At 39.3% G+C, this 11266-nt stretch overlaps 1 protein-coding gene across 1 annotated transcript; it reads right to left on the minus strand.

The window, feature by feature from the left end:
- Positions 1–6747: 6747 nt before the first annotated feature.
- Positions 6748–8962, minus strand: TMSB4X (thymosin beta 4 X-linked). The gene is made up of 3 exons (XM_088481198.1): positions 8861–8962; positions 7843–7955; positions 6748–7199 (listed from the first exon to the last, which is right to left on the minus strand). Exons 2-3 carry the CDS (start codon positions 7940–7942, stop codon positions 7168–7170), a joined length of 132 nt encoding a protein of 43 aa, XP_088337324.1. The 5' UTR covers positions 7943–7955; positions 8861–8962; the 3' UTR covers positions 6748–7167.
- Positions 8963–11266: the final 2304 nt, after the last annotated feature.

Genomic DNA, 11266 nt, shown 5'->3' on the forward strand with positions numbered 1-11266 from the left:
GGGGATGGTGATTTTCAGTGGTACATATGGGGATGGCGGTTTTCAGTGGTACATATGGGGATGGTGGTTTTCAGTGGTACATGGGGTTGACACAGGACTTATCTGCGATATCACCTGTTTTAAATACAGGAACCTACAGTAAATAGCAGTTAGTCATGAGGAAACAGCAGTTTTGAATGATTAGCAGGGCAAAGGTCTTAGCATACACACGGTCAGATTTGTCAGACTTGTCAGATTTGTCAGATGAACGATTGAACGATTGAACGATTTTAACGATTTTACCAAAGTTTTGAACGATTTGAACGATTTTAACGATTGAACGATTTTTGACTGCATTAAAATGAATGGAATTGTCCAAGTCTGACTGCAAACCCATCAGATGTCAGATATCGTTATCTGACAAACGGGAACGCGCATCGTTGATCGTCCATCGTTCAGGCATGTCAGATATGAACGATTTTCCTTCAGATATGAACGACTGAACGATTTTTAAATCGTTATCGTTCATATCTGAAGGAAAAATCTGACCGTGTGTATGCACCACTAAATCCTTATTCAAACCTGTGGGCCAATTTACAATGTTTATTATGAATGCATGGGGAAAAAATTACATTCTCCAAACAAGCCTATATTGTACAGAATTATGCATGTAGGACATTAAATATGGGTACTAAATTTATGTTATTATTTTCAGCGTTAGAGAGGGCCCAGGTTTTGGATTCACTGCTAGGCTTTGCATACCACAGTCTGGCACTGCAGGCATTTTGTACTAGAAGGCAACCTACCACTGTCTGACACTGCAGGCGAGATTCTGTGCTGTTTCATAAGGCCCTGCATGTGTTATATTGTGCATAGATACAGCCCTGAATCTCCTAGGGATTTATAGAATTTCTTGATATAGTTATCAATATTAACTATAACAACTATTGCCATAGCTGGGACTGATGCCATGTATAAAATATCAGTAGATCAAAAAAAAAGGAAAATCCACAAAGGCAACTCCATTGCAAAACTGCTTTACTCAGTATAAAATGAATTATTTATATGACACCACGCTAATGCTAGTTATATTAATTAAGCAGCTCCACTTTTAAAATACAATAGATAAGATAGAATAGGGGGCGCTTGTAATAGTTTATAGAATGTGTTTGTGCGCGATACCTGTAAAGAAAAACAATTGTTAGTACAATAATGTTTATAGAGTTTTTTTAGGTTGAAAGTTTGTGACCCGTACTGGGAGAGCAGGGGTTCCGATAATGCCGACTATCAGCCGCTCTTCGATGGTTGCAGACCTGAGCTAACTAATACCCCTTTTCCACCAAAATTCCGGGTCTGACCCGGAGTTGGAACAGGGTTCCTATACGGATCAGACCAGGAATTTTGCCGGCGCTGACTCGGGATATTCCCGAGTTGGCGCCGCTCACACCGGAGTCGAGTCTGCATAGACCCGGCTTTTCCGGCGTGTAAGTGGTCGCTTGGAGATTACATCATCTCCAAGCGCCACTGAAGCCGGACCAAGCGGCCAGCTTGCAGCGCACTCCAGGTCACCGTGACTCGGAGTGCGCTGTTCTCACAGCAGGGTTTCACGGGCTACGCCCGTGTTAAACCCTGCTATTTACCTGGGTTGGATTGCCAGGTTACTTGACCCAGCGATCCAACCCTCTCCCCTTTTACACCAGGGAGCTGCCCAGGTTAACCCTTCAATAACCCAGGTATTAAGTCCGAGTTAAAAGGGGTATAAGTAGCCCTATTTCTGCCTACCTTCTCTGCCGCGTTATGCTGCTGTCGGCTTGTTCCCTCTGTGGCCAACTTCACTGTTTGCCCGGCGGCAAACAGTTACAGGGCTGCCGGTGACAGGGCTCCCGATGCTAGAGTACGGTGTGTTGCTTCCAACGCGTTTCAGGCTTAATGCCCTTTTTCAAGGATAGCGTCTGGGATCTGAGGTCTCCTTTTATTGGTAAAACTTTATTGAATCAATTAAACAATCAGACTCCTCTTATTAAAAATTTAAAACAGGCGGCTGCCATGCTCATTTAAAACGGGCGGCTGCCATGTTATGTTTGCATTGCTGGATAATTTCTAATTAAAAGGTATTGCGCTTCAAAATGAGAATAAATATATATAAAAAATGTAAAAGAAGTAGAAAATATTAAAATGTGTTTTGTGTATTTTTTAAAATGTAACTAGTATAAGTTAATTGTTAAAAAGGGAGACTTTTTGACTATTTAATTTTGTAGGAAAGCATTGAATTCTATATCTATGTTTAACCCTTCGGGTTCTAAGGTTTGCATTAAAATAAATCCATTTGGTCTTTCTTTTTTAATTCTCTCCAATTTTTAAACACTATTTGGATCCCCATATATTTTAATTCAATGGGATCTTTATTTATGATGGTCTATAAAATGTTTTGAGACACTATGGGTCTGCAATCCTTTTTTGATATTGAAGATGTGCTCTGCAATCCTTGTTTTCAGCTTTCTTTTGTTTGCCCTATATATTGGTAACCGCATGGGCACTCTAATAGATAAATTAACTCTTCTTTTTCACAAGAGATTTTGGGGTCTATTTACTAAGCAGTGTTAGGAGACAGAGTGAAAAGTGATTGGAGCGAATTGGCTGGCACCTTATCACTTTTCACTCTGTCTCCTACCACTGCTTAGTAAATAGACCCCTTTATCTTTTATTTTATATGTTCTTTTTGTTACGTTTGATTGGAATTCTGTTATCAGTTTTGTAGTAGTTTTCTTTGTTGTTTTACATGTCAGGCAGTTTAGGCAAAAGAAGATTCCTTTGTTTGCTGTTCTGTTATTTTTAATTTCTTTGATATGGCTTTTCACCAATTCTTGTTTTAAACTCTGTGCTTTCCTGTATATAATCCGTGGTCTTTTTTGAATGACTGGTTGTACCTGTTTAACCAATTGTAGGATATGCCAATGTTTTCTTAATATTGCTTCAAAGATGTGATGCTGGCTATTGTACTGCGTAATGAATGCTATCTCGTAATTATTCTGGCTTTCTCTCTGTTTATATTGTATCAGGTCTGCAACCATCGAATTGCGGCTGATAGCCGGCAATATCGGAACCCCTGCTCTCCCAGCACGGACCACAAACTTTCAACTTAAAAGAGTTCTATAAACATTGTTATACTAACAATTGTTTTCTTTACAGATATCGTGCACAAATACATTCTACAAACTATTACAAGCGCCCCTATTCTATCTGATTTACTCAGTATAATAGTCAGTTTTAGTCAGATGTGTCCTCCTCGATATAATGTAGTAGTATTGGGGTACTACATTGGTGACTGAGTCAACCCAAATTGATGAGAGGAAGAGACAGAAAACGTTGGGGCCACAGTATATGGAAAAACACTTTACTTGCTCCAATCATAGTTGGCCATTAACTAGTTTTATTTGGGAGGAGACCAACTATTCACCTTTTTCTGATCATTAAAAAGACAAACTTATGTATATAGCAGCTGCATATCGCACAGCACTTTACAGGGAATATTTAGCCATTCACATCAGTCCTTACCAGCAGTGGCATATCAAGAGAGGAGGGGGCCCGTGTGCATTCCCCGTCTGGGGTCCCCTCCTCTCTCCCCGGCAGCCGGCAGTGCACTGACCACAGCAGTACACTCTGGGCACTAGTCTGTGCCAAGAATTTACTGCGTATGCGCAGGTCACGAGGCGGCCATTTTCCAGGCGTTTAGGGCAGCGCTGCTACAGCCGACGCGTGACTTCGGAGAGGTATTAAAAGATATGTGGGCAGGGTGTGCAGTGCGGGCCCCCCCTGGACACAAGGGCCTGTATGCATCCATTATAAATATGCCCCTGCCTATCAGGTATAGCTTACAATCTATATTTCCTAACACATGCACGCACAGCGGTTATTTTTTATTTTCTTTTAGCCTGGAGCTAGCTAACCTACTTGTATGTTTTTGAATTGTTCACTTAACGTTAATAAATGTTAAAAACTGGTAATCCAGGAGAACAATGCATTGTGCTGTAAAATGAGTAGTGACCAATTTCCTGTGAACAGTGGTCTGTGTGACCTTACAGATGCTGTCACACTGACACAGCCCTCATCTTGTACATGCTGAGCTGCAAACAAAACCAAAAAATCCTGTCCCGGATGACTAATAAGCTATTTTCTTACACAATATTTAGTGCCTATTGGGCACAAGCTAGAACACGGGATGGGGAGGGATTTTACAGCTTTTTACAGTAATGACAATAGTCCAGCAAATGTGTAATGCGTTGTGCTGTATACACAAATAGGCATGGATAGCCATTGCTGGCCAGTACCCCTTCGGTAGGAGCAATATTATTAATGGCAAAATTTATTTTTAGAATTAAAACTTATTTTCTATTTCTTGCACTACAGATGAGAAAAACAGATGGCTTTGCAATAAGCCGCAACGATTATATAAAATGCTTTAACAAACTTTGTCCATGTGGACTTTACACATTTAAATAAGTTGTTGCATATATACATGCAGTAACAGAGCTATTATTAACCTTATTTATATAGTGCCTGCATTATTGCATATTACGCAGCACTTTATGACATTTGAGAATTTACTTCAGTCCCCGCCCCCATTGAGACTTATTTTCTGTCACATGAAAACACAGGGTTAATTCTGTAGGGAGCCAAGTAACCTACCAGTATGTCTTTGAACTGTAGGAGGAATCCCACACAAACACATGTGAAGGAGAAACACTCCACAGCATAAGCACATCACTAAAGCAGCAATGATAATCACGGGCACCAGGTATATGTTCAGAACATTAACAGCAGATTTTAGGGTTACGCTGTGGTTAGGATTAGTGAAGACACCTATGGTGTCTACATGCCAACATCATGTGAGTGTCTATATTCTGCCAACCTCTCAATATCACACTTGTGTCACCATGCTCAGTGGTTTTTGAATGCTATTATTTACAACACATTTTAGTAGGTTGAAATCAACACTGCCTATGGACATGGATTATAGCTAGTTGTTTTTATGTTAAAATCAATTTCAGGTGTTCAAAGCCTACTGGCCACTGACTTAAGCAGCTCATGGATCGTTCCTTGTTTAATGTAGCACTATAATAACCAGCACAAGTGATTTGTCACCATAAGAAGGATTAATACACTTGCAAGTTTGAAGCGCAGCATCTACTACTGTACTTAATTGTTCATAATCCTTTTAGCTTTTGCAGAAAGTTTTAAGAGTACTTCAGATTAATGCACAGTTGGTCATACAATACAATCAACCAAAAGGGAGATATAGTGCAATAGCAGATGACCAGGCTGCTCCTTGTATGGTCAATTAACTTTGATAATTGAAAGCTCAAACCATAATATACTTTGTTTTAATATGTTCCAAGTCAGTCTAATAATGGACTAAGTTTCATTTATACAGTATAAGCACTGCAAGTTTAAGAATGCAGAAGTGGCTTTTTTTGTTAGTTTAAATTAAAGAGGAAGCACCCTAGAACACAAAAAAAAAAAAAAGCTGTCACCACACTTCTAAAAAGACAAAGCAAGAAAAACAAAATAATGTAGTAAAACCCCAAAAGGCGATTACTTTGCTGCATATGACACTTCAAGGCCAGAGGCCATGCATGCCTTCCTGGCTCAGCATTACAGTGTTAGAGCTGTGACCAGTGTGTAATCTTTATAATTGCAGCTTTCATCTTTGCAATACTGCTGTCTGACCATGCCTAGATATTACTCATGTACAGCAGCTTCAGCTATGTAGGAAAATCAGCCAAGGAGGGGGGGGGGGGGTAAGGAAAATAGAGGTTGTGTACCATTACATACTGGTGGTGCAATACAGTGCACAATGATTCAGATTTAGAAACTGCCTGTAATCACGTAATATGTAGAACTAAAAGGTTCTAAAATCCTTTCTGGAGAGCAGAGGCTGGTGGCATGGCTCCAATTTATACACCCCACGTGTACTTCAGAATTTAACAGCAGCTGCTATGCAACTAGTATGGCAAATCCAAGGGTTAAATATCCATCCACTCATCTTTGTTCTGTATGCATAGTCTGGCTCCCGAGCCCCGCCTTGCTCTTCCCACAACAATGGCTTACACGTGAAAGGGAGAAGCTTGGCCCAGACATCACAGCAAACTCTTAAGGAATACATCATTTACAATCTCCACCCTAAACTCTTATCAGGAAGGTGTTAATCATTAAAAAAAAAAAAAAAAAAAAAAAGAAAAATCTGCTCTACCGTATGGAGCACATGAAATACATTAAAGCAGTTTTACACATGTAATTTATTTTATTAAAAAAAAAAAACGCAATGTAACTAAAGCCATATACACTGCATACAATTGTGCACCAGTTTGGTTACAGCCTGATATGCCAAGTTAAACAGATGTTTAGCAAAACAATGTCTAGTATTAACACTGAATCAGCAGTCATACTACTTCATTGTATGGCATTGAGCAAGCTGCATATATACTTAAGATTACGCAATGTAAGGATCTACAGATGTAAGTGGCAGACCACACCCATCTGAAACCCATACTACAGTGAATGAAGAAGCATCTCAAAGAAAAAAATGAACATTACATATAAGCGGTAGCGTCATTGTGGCCATGGTCAGTGCAGCACAAAAGAATAAATTAGATTTCTGGGAACTGATTGATAGATCACCACAGTGAACTGAGCACCCTTTGTGCTAACCAATGCTTTTCTTCCAGCACCATGACTTAGCGAGGTTAGAAGAATACAAGAACCATAAGATGTTTTATACTTTTTATTTGCATATTGAAAAAAATTGTGCATTCCAATAATTCAAATCATGTTGAACAAATAAAATGGCACTCAATTTGACCGCATTTTACAGCTCGCCGGACCTTGGTGCAGCTTTCCTTTCAACGCATCACCACATGTTACTCTACTTCTGTAGTTCCACTCCGATTCGCCTTTCATCGTACAAGGTCGCTCATGCTACCAAAACCAGAGCCAGCCAGACAGGCAGCGCCTTCATTCAGTGTTCAGTAGTTCTTTAAGTTTTCTGTTTGTTTAACAGGGCAGCACAGTAAAGGTTCTCCAACCTCTTTGAATCTTAGTTATTTCTTACAAAGTTAAACAGCTAAAAGAAGAAAAATAAGAAGGCAATGCTTGTGGAATGTACAGTGCATATTGGAGTGATGGGTTTCATTAGGAGTCAGCTTGCTTCTCTTGCTCAATTGCTAAAAAGAAAAAATGGGAGAAAAAGAAAAAATTACTTTAGACGTAATCCACAGAAGCAGTGCTTTACATCAGATAACTGCACTCTATAGAAGCAATGTAGTACATCAGATAACTGCACTCTATAGAAGCAATGTAGTACATCAGATAACTGCACTGTACAGAAGCAGTGCTATACATCAGATAACTGCACTCTATAGAAGCAATGTAGTACATCAGATAACTTGCACTGTACAGAAGCAGTGTATTACATCAGATAACTGCACTGTACAGAAGCAGTGTATTACATCAGATAACTGCACTCTATAGAAGCAATGTAGTACATCAGATAACTGCACTGTACAGAAGCAGTGCTTTACATCAGATAACTGCACTCTATAGAAGCAATGTAGTACATCAGATAACTGCACTGTACAGAAGCAGTGTATTACATCAGATAACTTGCACTGTATAGAAGCAGTGTATTACATCAGATAACTTGCACTGTATAGAAGCAGTGTATTACATCAGATAACTTGCACTGTACAGAAGCAGTGTATTACATCAGATAACTTGCACTGTACAGAAGCAGGCAAAACTAAAAGGCTGTTCCCGGGTAAAGCTAAAATGCAGCAAGCTAATATAAAACAGGTTAATACTACTCACTTTCTTTAGACGGAAGTGGGTTTTTTTCTTGCGTTTCTGTCTTCTTCAGCTTGCCCTTATCAAATTTCTCAATCTCAGCCATATCTGGTTTGTCAGACATTTTGTAGGATGATCTGCACAAAGGAAAAGAAAGAATAAAGTTAGTGCGCCACCATCCTCCAAAGAGAAAAGAAAAAAAAAAAAAAAAAGTCACTTGATATTAGGAGCTGCCACACCCTCACATCCTTCGGTTTTGAAACCAATCTGTAATCTGGTTTTAAATAGTACAAGGTTTATTCGTTATCTATAGAGTTGTGATCAGACCACCACCCACGTATTACATCATTAGCAGAAAAAAAAAAAAGTGGTGCCAAATATGGAAGCATGGGTTTTGCAATAAGGGATTACCAGCCACTGTCCTAATCAATACGCTGGAGGGATGCCAGCACTGGGCACCCAGCATACGTGTGATCGGGGAGGGTAGCAGTTCCTTGCTGGCAGATGAAGTCATGCATTCTTCTCTTACAAAGGGCTGCAGCTAACCCATGGAGCACTAACCACCGCCCAATTCTGCTTCAGCCCCCGCTCCTTCGCAGCAGATTATTAGCATCGCACCCCAACTACACAGCACTAGTTCAGCACGCAGCAATCAGGATCTGCGTCTGATATCTAGCACCATACATTACTAACTAACCCAGGCTAATAAATACATGACGCCCGCTAGCTAAACAATAAATAAAGCAAATACAGCGACTTAGCCAGGACTGAAAGGGAACGGATTTCGGCTAATGCAGGAATGCTGCCATTATTATTTAGCTACAGGAATATAACGGGCAAATGGAAATGAACATGCAAATATAGAACTTAACCCTTTGTTGGAAAGACAAAGGAAGGATAGGGCAACTAAATCAGTGAGCAGACAGACTACTGAGAAACAACATGCATTTAGATGGACTCTTCTACGCAAACAATTAAATCTAATAAAGGGAATAATTTAATTATCAAAAAAAAAAAAAACCCCATATGCATAGCTGCTTACCAGCAATACACAGCACACAAGCAGAAACAATCCTCACAGAAGCAGCCTTGAATGTGACAGGAAAGCGCTACAGCTGCTTTTATATAACCTCCTTTATGCAAATTACGTCTGACGTCACCCGCTGTGTAACTCTTTCCTTTTCTAGCCCAGCACACTTTCTTCTTCTGTTACCCAGCGTTTTATATCCACAGGAAAACAAGAATAATCCTTATTGTATATTATGATGACTTTTGTGATTAGCTACAGAGGGTAACTTTACAGTCATTGGATAGATTGAAGGCAGTATGGTGAAGATTTTATTGTTTAAATCTAGTAAAGCAGGATGTGAAAAAGAAAATATAAAGTGCTGTACATAAAATATGTTATTATTAAACAATAAGTATAATGTAATGTTGTGTTGCATTATTTGTGTTTTATGCTCTCTGTGTATTCCAATACTGCATGCCTAGTTGCAACACATCTTGGAAAGTAATCTACACATAATATTGCAGTGAACAGATACATTAATATAAATATCAAACACTATTATTTACACACTTTTTGTAAAAGTTTCTCTTATGCATACCTACTTTTTTTTTTTTTTTAAAAAGCAGAAGTGCACATTCCACTCCTTGTTCCCCTTTGCACAGAAACGATTTACTGTTTGTGAAGATCTGTAGAGATTGCTCAAGACCCCTTGCAGCCTGCATTTGGCATCACTGTGATCAATGATCAGCCCACATCACATGTTGTGTTTGGAAACCAGATTGTAATACTATACTGTTTAAAATACTTTTTTCTCTATAACTTTGCAGATATTTCTTGCACTGAGGGGGTTAATGAATGTAATAATGCATGTAGAGATCTGTGGTAAAGGAATAGTTAGACAGGAAGTGTGTTTCCTGTTCATATATTAGTTGTATAAAAAAAACCTTAGCTAGTGCTGTTTAAAAACTAAGCTGATTTATTAGCCTACCTCTTGTGATACTTTGGTAACGATATAGAATTGTCACGATGCATGGAATGACGCAGCTACAGTACATTGTGACATGTGCAAGCATTTTTATCTATACTACTAATCTAGGCCTACTGTCTCTAAGATGACATTCAGCATCGGAAAGACCACGCCTGGTCAAGCAGAAGGATGCTACCAGTGTGTGACAGAGCAAATGCTATCTATATTTGTACTGAGAAGCAATCATTTGCTAAATTATTTTCCAAGTAAGGAAATGCAGATGCAGAATTTACCACCTTTCGTTTTGAATACTTCCTTTACAACTCCCACACAAGAGAGGACATAGATCTGGATTATACCAACTCACTACAATAGGGGAACAGTGTCATGACTATAGGGCCTATGTACTGTATTAAGGTTTTTTTTCATAAACGTATGTAGAGACTGCAGTTTCTGCATAATTTTAGGATTCGTAGTTATGTACTAATAGCACAATGGAGAAGATTTCACAGAAATCTCCGGTAAAGTGCTAATTAGCATTGCAGATCACAGTCCCCATTATTTTCAATGGGGACTACGATCTGACCCCTATGTAAAAAAAACTCCAAAAAGTGAAGCTTTTCTGAGTTTGGCCCTGGTAGTATACACTATCTTTAGATGGTGTAAACTGCTTTAAGCCTATGGAGGGTTGTGAGCAGGAGAAAGATCTTTCGACCTCTCTCCTGCAGCCTCCGGCCGGCAGCAGAAGCCGACGCTGTACACATGCACAGTGTCAGCTTCTGCAGGAGAAGTCTTTCACAAAGAGTTCTACAATTTGCGGAGGATATAACTTGCAGGAACAACGGTTACCACAACCACTGTCCCTGAAAGTTTACGTTTGTACATAGTGGTATGGATCCTTAATAATAGTGACAGTCCACAATTATTAGTACATACATAGACCCCTATGTCTTCAGTAATAATGGTTTCTCAAATCAAGATAGAAGAGTCCACAGATCACCTCACACAGTATCTCTGTGCATAGGCTGTGTAGGCCTTATTTATTAAAGGGGAAGTTATTATATTATTGCAGTGGTTCTCAAACTCGGTCCTCAAGACTCAGAACAGTTCACTTTTTCCAGGTCACCTGGCAGGTGCACAGGTGTAGTCATTACTCACTGACACATTTTAAAAGATCCACAGGTGGAGCTAATTATTTCACTTGCGGTTCTGTGAGGAGACCTGGAAAATATAAACTGTTTGGGGTCCCGAGGACCGAGTTTGAGAAACTGGGTATTAATGTATATATAAAATCTGACTTTTCCTAAGAAGTCTGTTTCTGTTAATTCAAAATAACATATGTTGTATGTAGAGGCTTTATAGGGTCTATGTACAAAGCCTTGGAGAAAGATAAAGTGGAGAGTGATAAAGTACCAATCAGCTCCTGTCAATTTTCAAACACAACCTGTAAAGTGACAGGAGCTGATTGGTTG

Source organism: Taudactylus pleione, unplaced genomic scaffold (genome assembly GCF_031769625.1).
Source record: "Taudactylus pleione unplaced genomic scaffold, aTauple2 ptg000265l, whole genome shotgun sequence".
In the NCBI taxonomy this organism is placed as follows: domain Eukaryota; kingdom Metazoa; phylum Chordata; class Amphibia; order Anura; family Myobatrachidae; genus Taudactylus; species Taudactylus pleione.

Coding starts and splice junctions, on each gene's coding strand:
- TMSB4X (XM_088481198.1), bottom strand. CDS start 7,942: ATGTCTGACAAACCAGATATGGCTGAGATTGAGAAATTTGATAAGGGC. Junction 7,200..7,842: donor CCCACTTCCGTCTAAAGAAA/GTGAGTAGTATT, acceptor TTTTCTTTTTAG/CAATTGAGCAAGAGAAGCAA.